At 45.0% G+C, this 27,217-nt stretch overlaps 1 protein-coding gene and 1 long non-coding RNA gene across 5 annotated transcripts; one reads left to right on the top strand and one right to left on the bottom strand.

Moving 5' to 3' along the window:
- Window positions 1-130: 130 nt before the first annotated feature.
- Window positions 131-21,763, top strand: RD3 (RD3 regulator of GUCY2D). 4 transcript variants are annotated; one of them, XM_074817961.1, is made up of 3 exons: window positions 131-257; window positions 10,958-11,263; window positions 18,886-21,763. In XM_074817961.1, exons 2-3 carry the CDS (start codon window positions 10,968-10,970, stop codon window positions 19,181-19,183), a joined length of 594 nt encoding a protein of 197 aa, XP_074674062.1. In that variant the 5' UTR covers window positions 131-257; window positions 10,958-10,967; the 3' UTR covers window positions 19,184-21,763. The 4 variants fall into 4 exon arrangements, with proteins under 4 accessions (XP_074674062.1, XP_074674065.1, XP_074674064.1 ...); XM_074817964.1 differs by lacking the exon at window positions 131-257 and adding an exon at window positions 486-638; XM_074817963.1 differs by lacking the exon at window positions 131-257 and adding an exon at window positions 723-903.
- LOC141920724 (uncharacterized) lies at window positions 17,775-19,026 on the bottom strand. The gene is made up of 2 exons (XR_012622434.1): window positions 18,623-19,026; window positions 17,775-18,076 (listed from the first exon to the last, which is right to left on the bottom strand). It is a non-coding gene; the product is annotated as an uncharacterized LOC141920724 (long non-coding RNA).
- Window positions 21,764-27,217: the final 5,454 nt, after the last annotated feature.

Consider the following 27,217-nt stretch of genomic DNA (forward strand, 5'->3'; position numbering starts at 1 on the left):
CTGACGCCGACCCGGGGCCTGGGGCCGGTGGCCGGGCGCACGCCCCGGCGGAGCGCGCCGCCTCTGGGCCCAATCGGTTTAGCGTAGTCGCTATAGCAACAGCGGCTGCCGGCGGGGGCGCGCCTGGAGCCGGCGGCAGCGGGCGGCCGGCGGCGGCTCCGCTCAACTTCGCTGAAGGGGCGGTGTTGAGGCGGCGCTGCCCCGGCGCGGCGCGGCCGCTCGCCTCAGCGTCGGCGGGACGGGAGCGGGTGACCGCGGTAAGGAGGAGGGCTCGCTGCCGGTGGCGGGCGGCGCGGCGGCCGTGGGGGCGCCCGGCGGGACGGAGGCGGTGCCGGGCGGAGGGGAGCGCTGCCTTTCCCGGCCCTTGCCGCCCGGGCGGTTACCGCTGCCCGACCCGAGCGGCGGCCGCGTGCTGCCCGCCCTCCGCCGGGCAGCGCCGATAGCGCCGCGGGGCCGGGCCGGGCCGGGCAGGGAGGAGGAGGAGGCGCGGGGCGAAGGGGGTGAACCAGCGGCCCCGCTTTAACGGCTTCAGAAAGTCCGGCTCGTGTGAATCGCGTTCATTTCCATCAAAGTGTCGGCTCCGCTGCAGATTAGAAAAACCCACAAAGTTCTCAGGTTTTGGAGGGATTTTTAAACAGGTACCGAAGTCTGCCTAAGCCGAGAGGCGTCAGCTTTTTGACGGGTAGCTGTGTCTTGCAGAGGTACTGGACCAAGCCCTGAGAGCTCAAAAGCACTGCTGTAAGCCCAGCTGTTATCCCTCGTCACCAGGGCTAATCCATACCCCAGTGCGGGTTTAAGCCTGCTGTGCCAGTGTAGAGGGCTCGACTTCAAGCCGCGTCCTCTTCCTGGCACCTCTGGGCTCGCCCTGGGTCCGCACAGGCAGCGGGAGCGCTGCTGCCCCAGGTGAGGCGGGGCGGGTGGGCAGGGAAGGGGGTCGGGGGCTCCGCCAGCTCTGCCGGGCTGGGCTCGGGCGCGGCACCGCGGGGCTGCCTGGGTGGATAAGCACTGGGTAACTGGTTATGTAAAGAACAGGCAGCCGAGGAGGAAAGCATGGTTTATGCTGCTTTAAGATTATGCCGCTCTTGTTTAAGATCTCTCAGATTAGACACCTACCCTGCTAAGTATCTTCAGTGTGGAAGTCCAGTGTTTAGTAACCCCAGCGTGGTACCAGTAAGGTCAGTCAGGTAGCTGTGGAGTTATGACAGCATAACAGAGATAACCTACACTGTACATCTCTTAACGTGAACACATTAATTAAAACCTGTCTCAAGACAGGGCCCTTCGCTTATGGTTTATATGGCTGCTGTCTGCGGATGGGCCGTAGGTGGGTCATACAGCTATTGCAGGAAGAAAAGCATGAGCTTTTCCAGAGTTCAGCCAGTGGCTCCAGATGCTGTATGCGATCTCCACAAAGAGAGGCTTAAGTTTTCAAACTGTAAACTTAGCATTCTTCTTTTGGATGCTAATTTTAAAACAATGTGTATTTTAAAGTAACTCCTTTCGCGAGCACCAAACTTTAACGCTGGTCCTAGTATTCTCCAGCACAGGGGAAACTCCCACATAGGCTAATCATTCTGCAGTGAATTGAGACAGAATGGGGCTTTGGGGATCTCCAGTAAAGATTCTTTCTGATAGATGCTGTAACCAAGGTTCAGTACTGAATAGGAATGTACAGGTGTCTGTTAAAATGCATTCTCACCTTATGACACAATGAGTTACTCCTGCTTTTGCAAAAGAATTGGTCCTCAATCTGGATGGAGAATGCACATCTCACCCACCCATTTTCACAGCACTCAGTCTGGTCTGTGCCACAATATATGAATAAAAAACCCAAACTTCAGTGGACAGGTGAAATATGCTTTTGGGTCTGAGTTTCAAGCTCTTACTTTATATAATTCTATAGACATAAGTATCTGCAGGGAATGACAGTATTAGAAACTCCAGTTTGTGACATTACTGCCCCTTTAATAATGTTGTGCAGTTACAATGACAGTAGAATAGAGAAAGATGAGCTGGGGATCTCTCCAAGTTTTAATTTTGAAAGCCGTTTGTGTCAGAGCCTTCCATCAGATGCTATTGCTGCTTTGTTGCTCCGGTACTTTTTTTTGTGGTTTGAGTAGTTTTAATAACAGGAAAGCTATGTGTCTGTGTTACCTTCTGAACTCTCATTTAAATGGCTGAATGAATGGTGAAGAATACTTCAGGTCGCTCTGTCCTGACTGGAAACCTGGCTTTGTAGTCTGCAGAGATCAAAGTAAGACATAGAATTGAAGCTGTGTTTGATCCACCACAGCAAGATCTGAGCAAAATACATAAATTTTAATAACAAGTTAGGCAAATAGAGCAAATCAGTGTGTTTTAACTTCCTGGCTTCAGTAGGTTTAGGTAACAGTCCAGTATAAGTTGTATATGATAGAGTGTTTTTACGGTTGCTATTAGAAAATATTGTTTAAAGTATGAGTGGGAATTTGGCATGAAAGTAGTCCTGTTTCTCAGCAGATGAAACTCATTTGCTCTGATAAGTAGACAAAGTGTAAAATGCTACTCTGCTTCATAGGCAGATTTGAGTAACACCCACCCTTTTGCTTCTGCAGATGACACAAAGATTATATTCTGTAGAGAGTCCCAGCCATTAGCAGAGCTCTAGGCTATTGGGCCCTTCCTTCACTTTTTCTTTAAGATCTGTAGACTGGATTTTCATCTGGAGTTAATCAACACAGCTCTTTATTTCAGTGAGACAAATCTGTTTTATATTAGTGCAGCTCTACTGTAGATCATGAAGCTGTACCCGTTAGATCAGCTACCTTTTCTCCTCATGTTTTGGCTAGTGTTTGAAAAATACCTTTCTCATTCATACCTGAACTTGGAGCCCAGTTCATGCTGAATTCTTGTTTCTTTACCCCTCTTGCAATCAAAGTGCAGGTGTAAAACACATCAGATGATAGACTTGTTTTCTAAAAGCTCGAAGCTCTAAAAATGTATTACAAACTACACAAATGCTGGGCAGGTGACAGCAGGATTTTTCTTGTGTTCTCAATTTTAAAGAGTTTCATTACAAAAAAAATCTTTTGAAGGCTCCTAGCTGTAGAAAATGTGACATACCCATGCATACCATAACTGTTGTGGTATTTTCAGAAGGCCACTCAAGCTTTCCTTTGGTAGAAATGATACCAGTTTTGTTTCTCTTTTGTCTCACAGCACCTTGTGATATGCTGTGACTGTCCTTCTGTTATGCTACCTAGTGGTGATTTTTACAGTTGTGCACATTCACAAATGGCTTAAGTGACTTGTAACTCTCCGTGGCAATTACACCAGACAAAGAGCCAGCCCACCTCTATAATGCTGCGAAGGCTAAGTCTGCTGGAGAAAAACTCATACAGAAATTAGACTGTATGCCAAATGGCAGCATGGTTCTTGCACGTTTTTGACAGCACATACCATTCAGAAGCAGGGTCGGGCAGCAGCAGGAGCTGTCAGCCTGCAGCAGCCTGGTTGGGCCGTGAACGCTGCCCTGCTAGGGTCAGACAGGCGTGCAAGGGCCTGCTTGGGTGCCACAGTGCCCTGTCACCGTTAGCTCACTCTTAGACACCCCTGTGAGGCTCTTTTTGCTGTCCTTAAACACCTGCAGCTGTGAAGACTTGACAATAAATAATGTTTCATTTAAAGTGTTCGCTGGATGCCCTGTAATTCTGTTATTCAAAACTCCTTGCTACTTGTAACAGGGTCATGTCCCTGGATATATTGTAATCACTCTGATTTTTTTTTTTTTTTTTTTTTTTTTTTTTTTGGTCCAGAAATAGCTTGTGTCCATCACGACAAGAGAATCAGTATGCTCATAAAGCGAAACGCAGGTTCTCTTCTGTGGTCTCTAAGCAGACCCCTGAGTGTCCCCAAGAGTTCTCTCTCTTTATTCTGTAGGAATGAGGAATGCTGCTGTATCAATATCATGATATTTGCATTGCTTTTAAGTTTCTTGATTGAAAGGCTCTGTCTACTGCTTTTTCATCCTTAATTGCCTCATAGCAACTTTGGGAGATAGATGCGGGTTCTCAGGCTGGGGTTATAATAATTTCCACTGAGATTACAATCACATGGCAAGTAGCTGTAAACACCATAGTCTTCCATGTCACTAAACGAGACTGGAGATTCCAGACAGATAGGGTTCTTTGGACCCTAGTAAGGTAAAATTCTCTGTATGGAGAGGATAATGGTAAGTAACTCTACAGAAAAGCAGTGGAGATCAGGGATTTTTTTTTTTTTTTTTTTTTTTTTTTACAAAGCTATGATGGACTATATAAATAAAATTGAGAAGGTGTTGGCAGCAGTTTCTTAATTAGAACTTGTTAAGATTCTTCTTTTATAACAAAATTAAAATAATTTTATCACAGGAGAAATAGAATTCGGGGTTCATCTGTGATGCTGTCACTATTTAATTCTACTTCATGCAGGTATAGCTAGCAGCGTAGCCATGACCACAAATTCTGCCTGAGAAGCTGGTTAAATGTTGCATTAGTTAGCACATACAGAATTCAGAGATGGGTGTAGCCAAACCAAACCAGCTTTAATCTACCTATGAGTTGCAGTCCAGGGGGATACTAGATACCCTTTGCTATCCGAAGGACACTGGACTTTTCTAGATAATTCAATCCAAACTTTACTAAAGAATCAAATAAGAAAAAAAAAAAGTTTAATATGCCCTGCAGTTTCACGTCATCTGTTTTCCCTGTGACTGCATGTCTTTTAAAAAGAACAGTTACAAGCACAATTTGGGGATGGAGCTTCTCTCTTTTAGAAATAATTTTCCTTGTTCGTTCCCCTCTGATCTGGCATGTGTGGAAAAAGGTTGAGTGGGTATCTTGCATGAACAAATTGTGTCTCTCTGCTCTCTGACTGTAGTAGTAAGGAACTACCACTCACAGGAAGGGACGGAAGGCATTTTGCAGCTCCTCAGCCCAGTTTGTCGGCATGCAATGCCTGGATGACAGTGGATTTCCTGGGACTCTGTCTATAGCCAGCTGAGTGACAATACTTCCATTGACATCACTGGATTTTTGATTAGGGTCCTACTCATCCAGTCCCTTAAGACCTTTCTTCTTCCGCTCCGACACAACTACCATACCCCTGGGACCACTGAGAGTCACTACGGATTGTCAGGAGTACTCCTGGACTAACAGACTGTGAAGGCAAAGGCAAACCACAGAAAACTTGTTCAACTAAGGGCATGCCTTTACAGAGAGTCCAGCTGTAGTCTCTCTCTTTTTTTTTTTTTTTTTCCACAAATGCACATTTCCCACCCTCTGCCTACTCCTTTCCTGTCCTGGAGAGCTTTGGAAGCTGGGGACCAGAAAAGATCAATGGAAAAGGAATTTTTTATTCTCAAAAGTTCATCTTTTAAAAAGCAAACAGGTCCCGCTGATTGATTTGTGGTTTACCAGAAAGCAGGCCTGCTAACAAGCCTTAGCAAGTGGTGATCTAGCCTGCAAGAGCCTGAAGGAGACTGATGTCTGTCAGGTTATATGAACAGCCTCCAGCTGGCCAAAGAACAGCCAGAGAGCAAGCTATGAAAACATATTACCATTGTTAGGAAAATAGCTAGGAAAGGCTGAAATCCTGTTGTAGGAAGGTGGAAAAACAATAAGGCATGTGAACTTTGATATTTCTGATGTTTCTTTGGTGCATTCTCTGAATCAAGAAGAGGAAATCACATGGGGAAATATAGGAGAAGGTAAAAAAGTGGAAGATGAGGTGAAATTGTACAGAACATGCCATGAGAAGAGAATGGAGAAAGCTGTAGAGTATGTGAGGAGAAAAATGCAGGAACTGCTGACAATGCGGAGAACAAAACTGAGATTTGGAGAGAGGCAAAAAGCTTCTTTAGCACTAAAGCTAACAGGAAACTTTTACATGAAAAAGACTCAGAAGGACTTACTAGCAATCACTAAAAATTGCAGAAACCCCTCAGAGGCTGTGTGAGAGAGAAAGCGAGGTATTAACATAGCTAAGGTAAATGTATGCTTAAAACTCTGTGAGGTGGTTGGCCAGACTTGCAATCAACAGTGTGTGGGGAAGGTTTGACTGCTAGCCAAAGGTCTAGGGTCAATGAGGCAAAAGCCTTGAAGCCCAGATCTGTTTTTGGAGTGGAACTTACACAAACCACCCTGAAATTGTGCTTGAATAACACAAGAGTAGTTCATCAACTGGATTATGTCAGTTCCCAGGATGGCCTCTTACAAGGAATCCAAAAATGGACTAACTGTACAATATAAAGAGCTGTATTCAGATGGGGCAATGTCTCTTCCTTTTAATAATTGTAACATGAATATTTGCAAAGTGTAAATTTGTCCTTTTCCCCAGTAACAAGGTCAGGCTGAAACTTTTGCCTTCCTTTAGTTCTTCACATTCTGCCAACAGTCCTTTGAGTCCTTCCTAATAGGAAAGCCATTTTGAGTCATTTAATGATTAGCCTGCATGTGAACTTTAAATTAAAAACAGCAGCTACAATTAATGGAGCCCACAGTATCTTCTGCAGGCTGCAAAGACCAGTAGTGGGAAGAGTGGTGGCTTGTCAAGCCTGCTAAATAGAGATGGCCAGTTTCCAGCTCTCAGAAAGAGGAGATGATGGATGAGAGATGGGGAAGGAAACAATCTCATACAAACAAGACTCCCTTAGGAACAGCCAGCACAAGCTGCCACTGTGCATGAAATGCTGGCATGTGATTTTCCTTCATTTGAGAACAGGCCATTTCAACTGCAGGTGTGGTGCCTTCCTTACTTTATACTCCTCTCATGTGGAAGCAGATTTTTCAAGTAATGTATGGGAGACAAGTGGAAGCCCCATTCAGAGTTAGTGGTATTCATGTTCCCATATCAAAAGCAAATCTGCCTGTTACCAGTGCTTTATGAAAGCTCTGGGATAGGGCAAAGCTCAGGTTCAACAGGCCTTGCTCAGACAAGGTATCCAAAATATTTTTCTAACTGACTGTCCTCTACAATACCGGTGCTAGGTACAATGGTTCTCCTCATACAGAACTACTTGCTTTGAGGGAGACCTGCAAGATAAAAACATAAAGGCAGTAAGAATAGCCCAGGACCATGTGAAAGCCAGGGCAGGTCAAATTAGAGCCCAGATCTCCTTGCTGTCTTTCCCAGTTCTGACCACTAAATTCCCCTCTTGCTCATCTTCTAATGAAACAGCTGGTGAGCTAGGAATAGCTGGAAGGATGTTCCTCAGCTTCACAGCTATACTGCTTTGTACTGCTTTACCCCTAATGCCACTGAAGTCAGCAGAGTTAAACCAACGTGAGACCAGGTCATAGCCAGAAGAAGCGCAAAATAAGCTAACCCTCTGCTCGTAAAATACAGAAGGGCATGCTCACCTTCATCAGATGAAGGTGCAAATGGAAGTAATAATGATACCTTAATTGGTCATGTACTCGTAAAAACTTATGAAAGATTGCTGTCATCACATAAGCTGAAAAGAAAGAGGAGACTTTTAAATCATTTACAACAGCTTGTGGTCTGTTACGCTGCTCGCTTTTGCTAGCAGGGCTCACCTATGGGATACATAAGGGGTGATAAGGAAAAGGGCTTAAGTTTTAAGGATCTTCATCCTTAATAACGTTTAATGGTGAGTGGAGGCCACCATGTATCAAGATCCAGGTACGTGTTAGGATGGTGGGATTATGGAGTTGAAGCTGACAGCACATCAATTCCAACCTGAGTTCATTCACGTGTCCTGGGCAAGTAAGTCAGCAGCAGGCAGCCAGAGCACTGTGTGGTGATTTGAGAGCTGTTAGCTGGAGTCATCCTGGCAATGAAAGCAAATGAAAAGACCTGCTGCTCCTCCTCCTACAGAGCACAGAAATGAGATAGGAGCAAGATGACTTCCAGCAGCTGCTGACTATGGCTGCTATCATAAGGATAATCATAGCTGATACTCCAGGGCAAAAAAATTCACTAGAACGATCTCTCACATATAAGCACTGTAAAGTAGCAAAGGTGTTAATGTTTATACAGTCTCAGAAAAGTACCTGCTGCTTTACACACCTAGGTAGGATCTGGAAGTTTTCAGCCCTTTTATGTCTTCCTTCTGAAGAAACTGGTATTGCTTGCTGGGAGAGGTAGGATTAGAGAAACTAGTCCTTTGATGCAGTTTAGCAAGCTTCCTGGTTCTAGAAAAGCCTAAGCATTAGACCCTGAAATAATTTCAAACTTGGGATACTGTACAGACTATCCAGGGTTTTGGAGCATTTTCTTTTAATGGTGTGACATATTTACATAATGTGAACATTTCTGAAAGAGAACAAGGCTACATTATGGCAAGTGATAAAGGCATGAAAGAAACTCAAGCATCCTTCTCACCTGGTGAAGTCGGTGATAGTCTTCCAAGCACTGAAGGCAGAACCCTGTTGACTATTGCTCTTCTAGGGAGTCTGGGAGCTTGTGGCACTCCGCTCCAGTGGGAATACTGGGTAGTTATGAGCTGCTGGTGATTTGCATTGTCACTAAAGGCTCAAGGCCGCACTATGGCAGCTTAAATCAAAAGCGTATTTTTCTCCCTTTTATGTCTGTCTTTGTGTCTGTGTCTCAGTAGTGAGGACTTGCTCAGGCCCTGCAGAATCGGGCTCTTTAATCCATTACCCTCATGTTAACTTTTGACGCCATGTCCTGATTGGGCTGCTGCCAGGAGTAACCTTTCGGAAATCCCAGCTGCAACCATTATTTGTGCCACCTCTTTTCCCTGGGGGCTAATGGAAGGGAGCAACAAGGCACGTAAGTGTGCTGTGCGAAGAAACAGATGCTGTTTTGCTCCTGTTCAAGTCCCTAGTGCCTGCTTTGGATTCCATTGTGTTTAAATACAAATACAATAGTTAATAACTTTGTTCCATGCACTGTCCTCTTGAAGTGACTACCTGAAGGGATTGGCTGGATGGGGAGTTAATTCCATCTTTTGCTGAGCTGATTGGTGCAGTTTGTTCTGCCTTCTAAGTGCTGAGTAACTCCCCAGCAGCAGAAACCTCTCACTTAAAAGTAGTAACAGTTTAAACCTTGGTATGCTGCTACTTCCCTCTCAGCCCAGCCTCAGTTGCCTTGGCGCTGGTGGTAGCACCTAAGGTGTGCTCTTCCAGCATAGCTAACAGTTGGACTTCAGCTTGTAGAAGATGGTGTAGCCTCTCCTGCATGCAACAATGCATTTGCTAAATAACAGTTAAAGCTCTGCCTGGCCTTGTAGTTAATGCAGCGATTGCTCCTGCCAGTACTACCTAAGTATGGATGCGCTCTACTACTTATGTTGCAAACCTACCCAGGTGTACTGGGTTTGCATGGCAAGGTTTTGATAGCGAAGAGGATGGGGGCGCTACAGGGGTGGCTTCTGTGAGAAGCTGCTAGAAGCTTCCCCCGTGTCTGACAGAGCCAACGTCAGCTGGCTCCAAGACTGACCCACTGCTGGCCAAGGCCAAGCCCATCAGCAACAGTGGTAGGCACCTCTGGGATAACATATTTAAGAAACTGGGGGGAAAAAACCTGCACAACACCGGCAGCAGTCAGAAGAGAGGAGTGAGAACGTGAGAGAGAAACAACTCTGCAGACCCCAAGGTCAGTGAAGAAGAAGGGGGAGGAGGTGCTCCAGGTGCTGGAGCAGAGATTCCCCTGCAGCCCATGATGCAGCCCATGGTGGGGCAGGCTGTGCCCCTGCAGCCCGTGGAGGTGAACGGGGGAGCCGATCTCCACCTGCAGCCCAGGGAGGACCCCACGCTGAAGCAGGTGGATGTGCCCGAAGGAGGCTGTGACCCTGTGGGGAAGCCCATGCTGGAGCAGGCTCCTGGCAGGAGTTGTGGCCCCGTGGAGCAGGTTTGCTGGCAGGACCTGTGACCCTGTGGGGGATCCATGCTGGAGCAGTCTGTTCCTGAAGGACTGCACCCAGTGGGAGGGACCCGTGCTGGAGCAGTTCATGAAGAACTGCAGCCCGTGGGAAGGACTCATGTTGGAGAAGTTTGTGGAGGACTGTCTCCTGTGGGAGGGGCCCCATGCTGGAGCAGTGGAGCAGTATGAGGAGTCTTCCCCCTGAGGAGGAAGGAGCGGCAGAGACAACGGGTGATGAACTGACCACAACCCCCATTCCTTGTCCCCCTGCGCCGCTTGGGGTGAGGAGGTAGAGAAATTGGGAGTGAAGTTGAGCCCAGGAAGAAGGGAGGGATGTGGGGAAGGTGTTTTTAAGATTTGGTTTTATTTCTCATTATCCTACTCTGATTTCATTCGTAATAAACTAATTTCCCCAAGTCAAGTCTGTTTTGCCAGTGACAGTAATTGCTGAGTGATCTCCCTGCCCTTATCTCAACCCAGGAGCCTTTCATTATATTTTCCCTCCCCTGTCCAGCTGAGGAGGGGAGTGATAGAGCGGCTTTGGTGGGAACCTGGTGTCCAGCCAGGGTCAACCCACCACCCAGGTCACCTATCCTGCCTTCCTCCCTACGGATCTCCTCCTGGGTAGAATGTGGCTCCCAGCAATAGTTTGACTCCATGTGTTGAGTTTTTACATGTAGGGTTTCTGCAAAGTGCCCTCCCATGAGGATTCAGACAGGTGAGCCCTAGCCCCAGCTCTTCTGTGTGGGCAGGAGAATGCTTTCCCAGCCTAACCTGGAGGGAGCAAGGTATCCTTATAACTTGACTTCAGATGTAAGAACTGTGACTGTCATTTTAATTACATGGTGACAAAGTTCAAGGGAAACTGTGCCTCTTCATCCTTTGTCTTGCCCTCTGCACGAGTTGGCTGCTATGGGTGAGATTTCTCAAGGTGTGCAGCAACAATTACTTCCAAGCGGCTAATCCAGTAGCACTTTTAGGGGAACAACAGACTCAAGGGGTGTGCGGGGGAGAATGTTCTTGGCTGAGGTGTGTTGATGATGGCACTGTTCTTTTTCTCTCCCTCCCTACCCTCAACGCACTCCCAATGAAGACACAGCACTATGTCACTGGCATCCTGGTTCAGGTGGAATGAGCCCCCAAATCGCATTTCCCAGAGGAACCCCACAGAAATGGTGGTTGAGACGCTAATGATGGAGCTGAGCTGGCAGATCAAGCAGGCAGAGAAACAGCAGCGAGAGCGGGACAATGAGTATCGCAAGATCAAGACTGGGGTGGACTACGGCTGGCTGGTCAGCTATCCAAAGCAGAGCTATGATATCAGCCCAGGAGAACGGCTGCAGCTGGAGGATATGTGTACCAAAATACATCCTTCCTACTGTGGGCCTGCCATACTCAGGTATAGTAAAAGATGTGATGATACAGACCTTTCCTTTCCCCCTCTCTTCGTTATGATATACGAGGAGGGAGTGAGAGTTGTTAGGACCAACGGAACCAAAACTTGGCATCCTGTATCATAAGTCACGCTGGGACAGTCTGTGGGAGAAGGGAAATCTAATGTTTTAAGTCAGTTTAACATGGTATCATTTCCTCCAAAAAGTTACTAAAGGCCATTTCCCTCTGAGACTGGCTTGAGTACTTCATGCTCCTGAGAAGCCAGGGAAGCTTTATCTTGCTTGATTAACAGTTGCCATTTCAGTATTGTGATGTGCTTCAACCTCCTACTCGGAGCAGGGCCAACTTCAAAGTTAGATCGCATTGCTCAGGGCCTTGTCCTATCCATTGTTGAGTATCTCCAAGGGTGGAGATCCCACAGCCTCTGAACAACCTGCTTTGGTGTTTATCCAATCTCACTGGAGCCTTCCTTCCTTGATTTAAGCTTTCCAGCAGGTCTACTGAGGCACTTGTCCCGTGTCCAGACTAGCCAAAAGGTACTATTGTGTTTTTTAGCCTGTGAGCCAGGTATTCCCAGAGAAAGGAGGGACTGCATGCTTATCCTTCCATGCCATTGACATGGAGTAGGATGCAAGTGGAGCATGCAGTTGCTTCCAACAGCTAGGTGGTGCTTCTGCCTTCTGCAGTGTGGATGCAGACACAGCCTCTTGGACTTGCTATTGAGCCTTTCAAGTGCTAGACATAGAATTGCTGTCTGCCAGCTGAGTAACCTGTGAAAATTAGAAATAGATCGAAGCCTGCTGTAGCGTCCAAACTAGAATGGAGGGAGGTGATCTTAACCCTGTACTCGGCACTGGTGAGGCCGCACCTCGATGACTGTGTTCAGTTTTGGGCCCCTCACTACAAAAAGGACATTGAATTACTCGAGCGTGTCCAGAGAAGGGCAACGAAGCTGGTGAAGGGTCTGGAGCACGTGTCATACGAGGAGCGGCTGAGGGAACTGGGGTTGTTTAGTCTGGAGAAGAGGAGGCTGAGGGGAGACCTCATCGCCCTCCACAACTACCTGAAAGGAGGTTGCAGAGAGCTGGGGATGAGTCTCTTTAACCAATAAGCGATAGGACAAGAGGTAATGGCCTCAAGTTGTGCCAGGGAAGGTTTAGACTGGATATTAGGAAGTATTTCTTTACAGAACAGGTTGTTAGGCATTGGAATGGGCTGCCCAGGGAGGTGGTGGATTCCCCATCCCTGGAGGTGTTTAAGAGTCGGGTTGACATAGCGCTTAGGGATATGGTGTAGTTGGGAACTGTCAGGTTAATGGTTGGATTAGATGATCTTCAAGGTCTTTTCCAACCTAGATGATTCTGTGACTCTCTTCCTTTTGGTGGAGCTGTTCTAAGTTAAACCCTCTTGCTTAGCACAGTGCAAGTGAGGAGCAGTGACTGAAGTCCACCTCAGCCAAAGCAAAGTTGTGAAATGGGCCTTTATACTTTATAATTCATTTCCCCTGTTCCAACTTGTTCTTCAGTTGGGATTAGAAAGAAGACAGTCCTGGTAGGCCAGATACAATGGGGTTCTCAGCACCCTGCAGTCCCTCACTGCATGTGCTGGCACCTGTTTTCCCTTGAACAAATGAATCTACAGCTCCTGAAGCACAACTGTAAGAGAGCCCAAAATAGCTGGTCCTCTGTCTTACAGTGGGGGTGGCCAGGAAAGGATGCCAAAGCTACCCCTCTGACCCCCATCTTCCCCAGGGCTGAACCTTGGAAGCAAGCTGGCACAGGGCTTTGGCTCTTGCAAAGGTTGCCATGGTGGCAGAATCAGAGATTTGGGATCTGTCAGTGGCCAAGTTCTCTCCAGTGAAAGTTTGCTGGGAACAGCACCTGCCTTGTATTTGTGTAAGTCCAAGCTATGCTGTAAACAAGCCACTACAAACCCCTTGGGGTTCAGAGTTATTTTCACCATCCCCAGGGCCACTGTGCAAGGCCTGTCTGGCAAACAGGTTATTTCCATGAGAGCAGTCTTCAGTCGCTGGAGTTGGGAGGCCCCAAGGTTCATCACCACCTTTACAAAAGAGTATTAAGCTAAGCCATATACAACTTGCTGCTGCTTTGCTTTTTAAAAAAAAAAACAAAACAACAAACCACGAGATCATGCCAGATGCATGACTTCAGTGCAGCTTGTAGTGGCTGTTCACTGTTGTTCAGGATTCAGCATACTGCTGACAGTAGATAAACATACTCAGCAACATTGGTGGGCTCTAAGTGGGCATAACTGAAAAAGGGTAAAACCATTCTCTTAAAAATCCTCTTATAAATTGTATTACAGTATGATTCAAGAAGTGACATGTTTTTGTTTCATACCATGGAGTTTGCATGGCTAGCAGAACCACGTTAAAAAAATGAGGCTTGCATAACCTTTGTTGGTTCAATTCTGTGATTGAGAAGGGAATGTCACAGCCACAGAAACAGCAGAACTGGGTTGGGTCAAAGGTCTGTTTGATGTGATGTGCAATCTGTGTGCGAGATGGTGGCCAACAGCATCAGTGTAAGGAAAAAAGAACAAGGCAAGCAAGTACAACAGTATGGACAATTACAGTATCTTGTATATAGCCTCCAATTTACTGTGCCTTGTAACTTGGAGACTTTTGGAGCCAGAAGTGATCTTTCTGTCCATAATTGCTCTGTGTGGCTTTTTCTTTCAGTAGTTTGTTTAGGTTGTGGGGTTTTGCTTTTCTTTTTGAACACATGTAAACTTTTAGCATTTGGGGCACCCAATGGCAGAGTTCCGTATCTGAACTACAACTGTGCTGTAGAAAACTGTAGAAAAACTCTATTTTGCTTGTCTTATGTACCAGTTTTCCTCGACAGTCCCTTCATCTTGTGTTGGAAATGTGAACAGTTGACCCCTCTTCTTTTCTACCTTCTAACCGAGAGCCCTGTGGTTCAGAACTCTTTACTGCTGACATGGAAACAATGAAAAAGAATGGGCCTTGCCATGCTAGCAGCTGAAAATGTACAGGAGAAAGAGGCAGCATGCAATCTAACTAAAAGACAGCCAAAATTGGATAAATTCTCCTCTCAGAAAGTGCAATAACATGGAGATTTTAATAACTTCCCCAAAACTGCACAAGATGAGTATAATAGGAATTCAACTGAAATCTCCGCATTTCCACTGAAGTACTTTAATCAGAAGATCATTGCACTACTGATGTTTTCTCTTGAATACTCTGTGACTTTCTAACATGTAGCAACTTTTAGAAAAATCTTCCACCAAGAAAAGATCTACGAGCTTGCATTTGGAAATTCAAATGCAGAGGATGTACCTTGCTGAAGCCCTTGGTTCTGTCTGAAATATTAAGCTTGATCCTCCCCCTTCCATCTTAGACATCTGAAGAGCTGAAGTCCTTTTTGATGTACTCGACAAGTATGTAACACTTAAAAAACACAAGTAGCATGTATCTTGCAAGACTGCAGTTTGTTTTGTCTGTGTCATGCAAGGTCTCCTTCTTTGTGAGATTCCGAGCTCAAAGCCAGAACAAAACATTTTTGTATGAGTTGTCAGAGATGCCGCTTTATTCTCCAAAGGTCTAAATGATTATTCAGATTGTCCTTTTCTGTGGCTACAGTCACATCTACTGAGAGGCACAGTTTCTACAGATTTGTGTCTTTAGATGCGGAGGAGGCTGGAAAGGAGCACTTTTTAAATGGGATTTTTTTTTTTTTTTTTCACGTCCAGTTTGCCTGTTCTGTATTTTGGGTCAATAGAAACTTTGAGTTCCTTGAAATTCTGGAAGGATTTAAGTATACTGCAAATATCATCAGATATCTGGAGACTCTGATTCACCTCATACAAATAAAGCTAATGCATTCAGGTGTAACTTAGCATTTGGTTACTGGGATGGAGGTTGCTGACTGTATTTAAAATTAAATTCTAGAGCCATTTGAAGGAAGTGACAGTGATTTTGGTGAGGCCCTCAGTACCTAACTGCCATGGTTAAACTGAATGAGTAGACTAGTAATTAGCTTGCTAATACAGAATGCTAGATTTTTGCCATCTTTACTCGGAGCTTTAGCTCTAATCAGAGCTAGTTATGGTCTGTTTAATTTCTTTCAGTTTCAGCAAAAGAGAAACATTGAGTTTCTGTCCTTCTCTTCCCAGGGAATATGGAAATGTAAACCTGCACTTTGGTGAGCTGAGATGTTATTAATACCACAGGCTAAGCACTGTAATTTTCTAAGGACCGTGTATGGCTGAAGTGGACTTCCTAGTATGCTTGAATGTAAGACAAATGACTGAAATCAGAGATGGATTTATTTACAATTATGAGCTTAAGTTTGAGGTGATGTGACATGAGTGTTGCAGTTAGTGTGAATGCCATAGTCCTTTGGGAGTCAAGTAGCCTTCTTTAGCAAAGCTGTTTACAATATAACCAGAATTCCTGCTCAAAATATAGATTCAGGAATCAGCAGCTAATTATTAGCACTAAGCACCCCATGTTTTCTTCAAATGACTAAATCTACTTAGAGGTCCCAGTTCAGACAGGCACTCGGGAATACTCTGAACTATAAGCATATTGTTTAAGACCACAGACTTCCATTGGATTTAACAGGTCTTTAAAGTTCAGGCTGTACTTAGGAAACCTACAGAACTGAGGACCTACAGCATAACATAGGCAGGTGACAGCACTTTGAAAAAAGCAGTGCCAGTATGAGCCAAGCACAGCCAGATTCTTAAAATCCAGTGGCCCTATAAGGAAATGGAAGGGTCACAATTTAACGAACACATTCGACCTGTGATTAAAACACAGCCTGGACTGGGGAATGTGCTTGTCTATATGTGTGCATATACACGCTCCCCAGGCTTCTGTGCTGGTTCAAGGGGAGTTTTGTTGACAGTCACGTCAAGACTGCATGACTTGCATAATATATTACAGGTTAGCTGCCCGTGGCATCATAACTTGTTTCACAAATAAGGTAGATGGGTGTACTTTTCTGATGAGTAAGGAAACCCTGCTGAGGGATTTCTAGATAACACTGCGCAGTTGCCTAGTTTGAAACTATTCCATGCAAAGGTGTAAGGACATTAACCTGTGTTAGACAATAGGTGAGCCTTGTGCAATTTTGTGTGCTGAATTCCACCGAGCAGCTTTGTGTGGAGTTTGTTTCCCAGGGCATGAGCCCATATTCCTTGATTCCAGTGGTTTTACTGGTTTTATATGTTGCCTGTTTTGTGCAGACAGCACATCAACTGGCTCTCACTGATAACTGGGGAAGATGGCTTCAATTATATGTAGGTGGCTGCAGCAAACATCATCTGTTTTCTGACACGCAGACTGGTTTAGCTAGACCTCAGCCCCTGATAAGTTGTCCACCGTTTCTGCTGTGAAATACTTGTGGCATGCACACCTTTTGGACTTCATATGTGGGCTGTCCCTTACACAAACATGCTGGTACTGAAGTTAGATAGGCATTAATAAAGAGGTGAAGTTAGTTCATCCTATCGGGGGAGAGGAAAGGGCCCCCTTTCCCTCCTCCATCTGAATAAGAGTGGCTTTTCTTTGGGTGACTGGCAGTCTGTTGGATTGCTTTCTCTTTGTTTCTTAGACCTGCTCAAATCTATATGAAGTAGTTTTTGTGTTGGTCCTGTAAAGTCAGAGGTAAATCTTAACAGCAAAAGCAGAGTTCACAAAACAATTCTTGCTGCCTTAGCTAAGGAGAGTGCAAACAGGCAGACAGATATGAAAGTGGGAAGTTGCACTGATTTTAGAACACTATTTCAGCTAGATTGGTTGGGAGTGTTATTAGCAACACGGGGCATTAGCATTAGAGCTCTATGTGCAGGGGTTAAATTTGCTGTTGTAGCACCCATTTTCCCTCCTGTTCCCAGAGCCGGTCACTGGTTCAGTAATAGCCTGACACATGCTGCTACCTGCTCTGAAGCCACAATCCAGCAGTATGACATCGCTGCCTCCAGTTTTAGAGGCTGTGTAAGGCCTTTTGGGTGTGCAATTGCCAGTACAAAAGAAGAGGATGTATTGATAGATATATGGTATGACAGCATCTCTCTTTTAAAATACACATGGAGGTAAAATAATGGAATTACTCATTCAGTTCACCTTGCAACAAAAGTGCTTTGGAAGTGCTTTCCCTGGTATAATAATATTGTGAAGACTTGGGTTTCGATGGACTCATCTGTCCATGCTTCTGACTAGGATAAAGGGAAAAATGTATTTATTGTGAAAACCGTGTTTCTGGCTCTTTGATAATGCAACTGAAGTGCCTCCTCAGAAGGCAGAAAGGATGTTTGCAGTGTACAGCAAATCTGTTACCATTGCTATGCGCTAACCCTCAGCGAGACCTAGTCTCTTGCTCTTACAGGCTCTGCACAATTCAGTTGAGCATCGCTGTTTAAGTACTTATGTACCAGTGTAAACTACAGTGCCTCAGAGGCTTTTTGCACCCAAATGTTCAAAGTTTAGAGGTTTTTTTAGCTTCCATTAAGCACAAATACCTGGATTTTAGTGAAGTACTAGTTTAGCTCTGTGTCTGCCTGTAGATACAATTTTTATGTTAAGAACTGAGTATTTTTTAAAGAGTAGCCATATTGCCATCTGTCATAAATGCATACTATTATGGAAGAACTAGAATATCTACGTGACCGGTGTGTGAGCCTTGGGAGTAGACCCCACACTCCCCAGGTTGGGGACCAAATCACCCAACAAGGTGTCAGGAATGGTATGTTCTCTGCTTGGCCCAACCCATGACCCACTCAGTGACTTCAAGGGAACTATCCTGCTCCTGCATCTCATCTTCCTCACCTGCAAAATAAACAGTGGTAATTCTTCACTTCCATGGTATTAAGTTAGCTTAATATACAACAAAAAAAAAGTTGAGCTCTTTGCTGAGAAGGCACTGGAGTAATTCACAGTTGTCTAATTGGATATAGCATCGTGCTGTCAATCAAGGCGCTATCAGCCAAGCCAGTCCATTATCTTAGAGAAATCCATTGGAAGATGAAATACCACTTCACTGAAATTTAAATACTGAGAGACTACCAAACATAACAAAGAGTTTTACAGGACTTTTGTTCGTCTAGTGGCCATTGGGTAATGCTATGGGTAATGAGAATTGGAAACGGGAAGTCTAGTGGGACTTGCCCTGGTCTATCCTCAGCTTCTGGTAAGCAGCAGTTCAGGGACTACTTGAGCAAGGATTTGCATTTGGAGAACACATTTAATCAGCAGTGATGGGGACATTTTCCACAAACTTGTCTAATCAACAGCTTAAGAAACAAAATGATAGCACTGAGTTCTGATCTAATAGGTATTGTGTGAAAAGAGCACTTCCTTCTATTTCAAACTTACCACCTTCTAGCTTTGTTTGGTGCTCCCTGTTATTTCTTGTGCTTATGAGAAACGGTGATTCATTGCTTCCTTACATTCTTTGGCTTGCTTGTAATTTTAGAAACCTTGAGCATATCTTCATGGCCCCTCCCTGTTGTTGTTCCCTTCAGTCCAGGGAGTCCCATTTTGCAGGAGAGTGCAAGTTCTAAGCCTAGCACAGTGACTTGGCAGCAATCCGTAATTTGATGTTTTTAATCAAAACTGTGCCTTGATTGTGCTTTCAGATTCCGGCAACTTGTTGCTGAATATGAACCAGAAGTGCAGGAAGTATCCCGGCTCTTCCGCTCTGTCCTACAGGAAGCTGCTGAGAAGATCAAAGAGGAGGAAGAGGCCAAGAAGCTTGCCAGGCAATGGAACACAAAGAACAAAACCAGCCTCTCCTTAACAACATTTAAATCTCGGTCCAGGATTTCCCCATTCATCAGTGACATCAAGACCATCTCTGAGGATGTGGAACGGGGCACCCAGCCCACCAGGAGGGTTTGGAGCATGCCAGAATTTCGGAATGCCAAGGATTACTGACTCCATACTGAATAAGGTTTTTAGACCGTGATCTTTCAAGATCCCAGTTAACCCTTTTTTAGCTCTACTGTTTCTTCTTTGTTCCAGCTCTCTCTTCCTGCCTGTCTCTCTCTTGGAAGCTGTGTCCATAGTAACTGCTGCTGATGCCCATGGTGTGCAACACAATTTATTATCAAACATGCTAGCCTTTCCTTTAATTTAGTAGCTATTCAGTAACCTTAAGGGCAAGGCTCACTTACTATCTCATTTTTATTACTGCTTTCTTGTGGAAAATGAATTAGTTTTGTGCTGTCTGTCTTCTCCCTTTTCCCCCCAGCCTGGATGTAGTTATCTATAAAAGCTTTTGGCCCAAGCTAGTAAGAGCTGGCTGGACCAATCTTGCTGAAAGCAAGACAGCCACTTATGTGAGTAAGGCTTGCAGGATCAGGCCTGTGAGTTAAAGCTAGTATCTGATTTGGAACCAAACTTACATTTCCAACTAATAACCTTCCTCAGTGCTACAAGAAACTTCACAGGTAACCTCAGCACTACTCTTCATCAGCTTTTTGCTGACAATTCACAATCCAACCTGAGTAGAAACAGACCCAAGTTTTTTGAGATGAAAGACCAGTATTATTCCACAGCAACCAGTTTATGCATGCTCAGGTTTCTTGGGTGTTTTTCTCTTTGGTGCAGGCAGAACCCCCTGAACCTTGCACCTGCAGAGTAGGTAGAAATTAACAACCTGCTGTGTAGATACACAAGCACATACATCAGTGCTGTGTCAAATGCTGTTCTTGGTCTTCAGTGTTCCGTGGTGCTGAGGTAAGTGCCCCACTCCACATCCCAGTAAGAAGTCTGAAATTAATGTTTATGGCTAAGCCTGAAAGAGTACTAAAGTATCGTATCAACGTACAGAGAAGGGTAAAGGGAATCAGCATTCATATACTGGGCCCTTTGTACAGCTGCAATAGTGGAGATCATTTTAACAGGCTGCTGCTGTGACTGACTGAAGGGCTCTGGTAGATGAAGGTTTGTTCTCTCAGTCTTCTCCCATTAGTGTTCAGACAAGAGCTTTCCGGTATCACAGGCTGTTGGCCAGTGAGTTGATACTATTACAAAAGAATCTTCAGTGCAGACTGAGTAGCTTGTAGGCCGGCATGGTTCTACTGAGACCTTGAAGAAACAGGAAAATGCTGCTGAGGAAAAGCTACTGGGGCCCTAACTCAGCATCTGCAGGGAAAGCTCTTACCAGCAAAGAAAGAGAATGGCACGCTGTGAAAGTCATGGGTCCCACAGAGAAGCCAAGGGCTAGGATGTTTTGTGGTGACCAACAGGAGATGGGGAAGGAAGCAAGGGATTTCCCTGTATGACTGGATTTTGGGGAATCATCCCAGTGGGGTATAGCTTCCTAGAAAACCCTGTAGCTTTGTTGTTCTTTTGTCCATTTCCGACTCTTTTCCCTGGAGATCTTTGCAGCAGCATGTGGGTACTACAGCCAAGATAAAACCCTTTGAAGCTGTGCCAACTCTGGGAAGAATTCCAGTACATAAAATTTACCCTAGAGTAGAAATGTGCAGTTTCTTCCAGAGATGGGGGAGGGCACCATAAAACAAAGATCAAGATCAAACCCTTAAGAGATTTCTAAGGCTCTGGGTTTCTGGCTCTTCCTCTCTCCCCTCTGGGCTATCTAAGATTGAAGACAAGGCTTTCTTACTAGCACCAGGCTGTAGTTTCTAGTCTCTTGGTAAACACTGCTGCCAGCAACCTGCCTAGGGACAGAAAGCAGAAGCTCATTTTTAATCAAAAACTCAGGGCTTCCAAATACAGCATCCAGTTTGGGACAGGCTATTTCAACTCTAGGTCAGTGAGGGAGAGTTTAAAGCCTTCTGACAATCAGCTTGGTGTTTTTCAGCTGTATGTCCTTGTGAAGTAATGTGATTGTGTACATGAAGTAAAAATAAAGGCTTGGCGTACTTCGCATAGCCTTAGCTGTCTAGAAGATGTGGGATCTCTAGCAAGGGATCACCACAATTTGCAGAAAAAGCATCTTGTTTGGAAAAAAAAAAGTTAACCATATTTTTTTTAATAGATATTATGGTACTGAAGGCTGAGACGAGTTTATGAATTTAATGCTACAGCTCTGTAGTACTTTTATTTGCACTCACGTTCTATTTGACACCTTCAGTATTGACTGTATTGGTGCAATATCTGACCGACTGCTGGGAGAGATGGGACATTCTGACACACTGACATAAAGCTCTTTGTTACAGTACAGTGTCTGTAATGTGTTCAGTCTTTCTTAAGGAGAATCAGGAGTAACTAACTTTCCCACACCAACGTACAAAGCCAAGGAAATCACCTGCAGGGTGTTCACACCATCACAGCAGCCTGTGCTCATACTGTGTTCTTCATGAGCAACCTCCAGCTAGCAGATACCATTCTTGTTCAACAGCCAGCGAAGGGAGACAAAGCTGACCTTTGGTCAAAGCCATGTAACGCTATGGAGGCCAGGCTGCGGCACTGCCTGCAACAAGCTGTTTTGCCTCAACTTACCTATCATTTCTATTTCCACAATAAAATGTAATCCAAACTTTTAAACAGCATCATTCTCCCTGTACATCTTCTACAAGTTACACCAGGCTCACAATAGTATCTGATGATAAAGGGATATTCAGATACCAGGCTATGAGGTTTCTATTCTTACTACATGCTGTCTAGTACTCTTAAAGGTATAGAAGTAGTACCATGTTTGCCTGGAGCCAGCTGGTTGGAGACTGTGACCTTCTGCATGGTGTGTGCACCAGCAGGTACTGAAGCAGAGCGGGGGAGGGGGTTAGGATGCACAACTGCTGCACCGTGCTTGTGGTGCTCATTTTTCTTAGGAATGCTGTAGACTGAACCATAAATAATGCTTTGGTCACAGCATCCACTCATGTTTGCCTTGTCCTAATTCCACATTTTGTGTAGCTAAATCAGCATTTTAGTTCAAATCAGGTGCACACAACTCCTGATTGTCCCCACTTACTGTGCTATGTCCCCATGGCACTGCGCAGGCACACTAGACTGCTTTTGGATTAAGCTAACCCAAATGATCATTACTGCTGGCTCACAGACCATACGCTGGACTAACACTGTCTGAAGTAAACCCTCATGAAACTTGCAGAGTGTGAACACCAGGTCCTCACCAACAACTGACTCTACAGCTCTGCTCTTCCTGGGCTGTGCTACTTGCTAGTGTAGAAAAAGGAAAAAACAACAAACCCCAATTTCTACACAGCTGTGATGAGACTCTCTGATCTCTTCTCAGGCCCTCCTGAGAGCTAGTCCAGTGTCTTAATTCTTTAAGAAGAATAAAAAGTGAAATAGCAACACAACATCATTACCAAACAAACAAGTAAACTGAACAAGAATCCTCCTAAATCCTCAATCATTCTCTCAGAACTCAGCAAGGATTTTGGTACCAGCCCAGAGCGTTGCTGTTGCCCCATTGCTGGTAGTGTTATGCTGTCCAAAGGACATTGTTACACCCAGGAAAAAGCAGTCCTAGACTTACTATACATTCTAACAAGTAATGGCAAGCCCTCTATAGCAGCTCAGCTGCACCGCTCAGCTTCAAGGGGCTAACACTCCTCAGTCACTGCTCACACCTGAGCGAGACTGTGCAGCCCTGCTTCTATGGCTTCTGCAGTCAAGCCTGGCCCCCAGGCTGTGGTAGCAGCAGAGGTGTGCAGGAGGTGAGGCTCCTCACCCCTATCACCATATAGTTCAGACAGCTATCACGCCGTGGGGAACTGGAGTAAGCTTCGCAGGAAATACCTGTCTGCTGAGATTGCCCTGTTTATACATTTCATCACTGAACCTCAGAATTAAAGCAAAGCTGTGAAAGATAGAACAATTTTTTGTACTTGTTGTCTTTAATTAAAGATCTCCTGAAATATAATCTGTCCACATCCAGCCAAACACAACAGCTGTTGTACTGCCCTACTGTGCACTGTGCATGTATCAAAGGAGGAAGGGAAGAACGGTAAACAAAAATCCCCATCCTCTCTCTATGGGCTACAAATGCAGCCACCTACCTTCTATCTTGCTACCTCTACAAACACATCCCAAGATTTCAGGTGATAAATAACCAGGATTAAACAACTGCAAGGTCTGAAATTCTCTGAAGCTAAGTGATTTACAGTTACAACCTTGAATTGAAGTCTTCATCAACATGCTTCCAAGCACATCTTACACTAACCAGTATTACCACAAAATGTGAAGAAAGAAAGTGACAAAATGGATGTTTTGTCTCCAGATACTTTTGAGTCACTCCTGTTGATTCTGTACCTGCTCCTGGGTACTAGAACACCTTAATATTAGCAGATGGCCCCAGATGGCTCAGGGGTCCCTGTGCTAAGCATCATACATGCAAAGTGTGCATATGTTAAACAAAAGGCAGCAATTTTTTCCCCACACAAAATATTACTGAAGTATGGATTGCATTGCTCAGCACGTTCTGGAGATCAGACCGATGAGTGGTTCCAAAAGGGGCTACGTGCGTTCAGACGGTTAGTAAACCAGTGGTCAGGATACAGTCTACAGCCACTCCTCATCAGAAGCTGTGGACAAGCAAATCTCTCTGTGTTGTTACTTACACTACTTCCCCAAAACATTGCTACAGGCCTCTCTCCAAGGAAGAAAACTGTAGACAGCTAGGCCTTGACTGGATGGCCATTCTGATACTCCTGTGCTCTGCTACACCTCCCTGATGAAGGACATTGTGCTACTTTTGCCCAAAAAAAGCATTCTGAGAAGCACTGGACTGAATGAGTCAAAGCCTTTTTGGTTGTGCCCTGCAGTTGAGGAAGGGCTATTAATGCTCCCTCAGTTCCACCCACCTGTGCCAGGCAGAGACATCATAATCTCAGAGCCTCCCTTGCCCTGGTACTGCCGTTGGTGCCGTGGGCTGTCAGCACAAGGGACCTCTTGTTCCCTTTGTATGATCAGACAAGCCACGTTTCAAGCTGGCTTACTGCAGAAAGATACTGTGCTGGCCCTGAGAGTTGGATCTTGGGCCCAGGTCTCCCAGTGACTACCATGTATTTTCTGTGCAGTTGCTGCACAAAGATATTCTCAAACTAAGGGAAAATCTTTGTTGAATGAGATCTTAATAAACACAACAGAAAGGTGAGGAAAAGGGCTACAAGAAGCACAGTGAATTATGTGGTGATTTACAGTTATCTGTGTATACTGTACACTTCATAAAATTACACATTCTTAGGGTCCTGGCTAGATAACTAGATTATAGATCTCACCTCTATATTTCAATCACAATTACATTTTTCCTCTACCAAATAAATCTAATCTGACCCAGCAGCAGACACTGCAGAAGTCTGGGAAACAGCAGGTGTGTTTTCTACATCAAGAGTGTCTACTCTTAGAATGTAATTACTGTTCCACCTGTTTAGTGATCACAATGCCGTATTCTCAGAGGCCTCTACCAGGTCACAGGCCATGTGCAGTACCTTTTCCAACCTTATTCTCTGCAGTGTCAGGGTGCCTAAAGCAACAGATTGCACCTAATTTAGTCTGAAGGCTATTTAAATAACCAGATATGGTATGAAGCAGTGACAGTGAAATACTCCTTAGGTATTTTTTTTCTATATTCTGACACTGGAGGTCTGGAATTTAAGAGAGGAAAAGAGCAGTGTGCGGTTTCTGAAGAACTCAGCAGCTCCAGGTAGGGATGGTGCAAGAACGCCTGGTCCTTCCAGGTCCCTACTGGCTCTCAGACACTTGCTCCTGTTGCATTCAACTACTTAGAAGTTAAAGGCTTCCTTCTGCCTCCAGCATGCAAGCACCAGCAGGAGAGACTATTGTCTGTCCACAGCTCAGCCAAGACCAAGAAATGAACAAACCTGGATTAAATGTTCCCGATAAACAACACATAATTAGGTCTTTGCTGGCTAATTACAGGGTTTAAGAACAAGAAAGTGCAAAGCCAATGTCCAAAGGAAAAAAAATATTAAATTTCCGTGACAGTCCAGCTGGACAGCAATGCCACCTGCCGGCAGGAGGAAACAGGCAGCAGCTAACCAGGCCTCTCCTGACAAATACAGATTCCTCACTCTCGAGCTAACCTTTCTCTCACACCACTGACCCAGAGAACAGCTCACGAATGGAGAGCAAAAAGAACATTAGCTGTAGCATTCCGTGCCTTGTTAGAAGACAACACCAGTGTCCAGCATGCAGGTATCAGAACAGTTGTCATCTCAAACACTGCCTCTGTGATCGATGTACACTTAGCAGACTAGACACTAATGATGTTCTTCACAGTATGTGAAAAGTCTCAAAACTTGCTTCCTTAAAGCCCTCAGCACTGTGTCCTGCTCTTACCTCAGAAAACACTGGATGTTTCATACTGCTTGTGAATCACAATTTAAGATCAAAATTGAATAGGCAGGAAAAAAGTACCTGTTGTCAACAGCCAAATAAATCATTATCTCTGCACTGGTCAGTAATTTTGATGATTCAATTTGTTCAAAGATGGAACTAGAAGGCTGGGTATTTGCCAATAATTTTAAGAATTGGCTACCTCAAAAGCTTATCACCCTACAGCTTCAAATATAACCAAGTTGCAGACTGGAGGATTTTCAGGTGTGTCCAGGACCTCATATCCTTCAGGACTCACTACCACTTAAAATCTACCCATTTCATGGAGTGCCCAAATGAAAGTGGACCTCCCAACCTTGAGAGCTGAGCAAGAACTCTGGAAACTTGTGTCTTAATATGCACAGCAAAGATGAGGAGTACATTTAACACGTACAACAAACCGTATCAGAGCTCCATCCAGTGGTCAAGGCCCCCACCCGCACCTCACCCGGGCAGGTTCAGCGGGCAACCCCAGGCAAGTTACTTCAGCCTCTCTGACCTCTGCTTTTCCGCTGCATACAGAGCTCACTCAGTTTTCCTCACTGCAGAGGATGACTGGGAAGCTCATATATTCCTGCAGCATGAAACATCCAAGTACATCAAAGCAGCACAACCTGCCTAAATTTAACCACAGTAAATACCAAACAGGTATCAAAATTTGCAGGCCCTGCTCAGCACTGATATAACTTAGTTCAATGGAGGCACGTACTTCCAAGACAAAGTGGTATTTGCAAGTATTGTCTCATCTTGATCTCTTGTACGTTTTGGCATGGGCAAAGGAATCAAGTTCAGGCAAATTATAAAGGAAACAAGAGTAACAAAGAATTGCATTGCCCATGAGAACTGGCTGAATCATTTAATTACTCGCATCAACCATTCTTTCATGCTTGGGTTTTTGTCTGTTTTCCCTGCGTAAGAAAAGAAACTTATGTAACTGTGCTCCATCTCCTTCTGATAACTTCTGGGACTACTACCAGTTGCATCAATTGTGGAGAGATCTTTAGAAATACCTGGTTCCTTTCCTGCTTCGTGACAATTACTCACTAGATCCAGGAGGTCCAAATGAGCACCTTCCACCATGGGACCGATGAAAACCACACAGCCATTTCACATTTATGCCTGCCTAACTACAGTACATAAGCGGAAAGCAGGGCAGTGGTAGCAAGGGTTTAAAGAGCAACAGGCACAAATCTCAACGGACCACCAAGTCTTACCAATCCTTCTGCTTGTGGCACAACTTTTTGTAAATGGGATAGAATACTTAGAAAGAATGGTGCCAAGGAGGATAGGCATGGCAGCAGCAGCTCAGTGAATATATCCTTCCCATCCTTCCCACCCCAGTGACCTCTGTTTCTGGAATTTCTGTTGTTAAAAAAATTCAGTTGAGTTCTGCATGATCCCCAGAATGGAACACAGTGCACACAGAAAGTGGGTGTGAGAGGGAAGACTGTCACACACACACACACCCCAAAGTAGGTTTCTGAAAGACTTCTATTATTCAGCACTTTAGCAAGAATCTCAACTTGTCCAGCCAGGTAAGCTTCTGCAGCCCCTTCCTTATCACCTGACCTCTGCCCCACTCCATGACTTCTGACAGCAGCAGTCTCCCTCCATGCCTACCTCATACCTCTTCTATTG

The sequence above is a fragment of the Strix aluco genome, chromosome 3, assembly GCF_031877795.1.
Source record: "Strix aluco isolate bStrAlu1 chromosome 3, bStrAlu1.hap1, whole genome shotgun sequence".
In the NCBI taxonomy this organism is placed as follows: domain Eukaryota; kingdom Metazoa; phylum Chordata; class Aves; order Strigiformes; family Strigidae; genus Strix; species Strix aluco.

What these genes read in the sequence shown, in the direction of transcription:
- RD3 (XM_074817961.1), top strand. Translation starts at nt 10,968, where the DNA reads ATGTCACTGGCATCCTGGTTCAGGTGGAATGAGCCCCCAAATCGCATT. An exon ending in TGTGGGCCTGCCATACTCAG is followed by an intron (nt 11,264 to 18,885) that starts GTATAGTAAAAG and finishes TTGTGCTTTCAG; the next exon opens with ATTCCGGCAACTTGTTGCTG.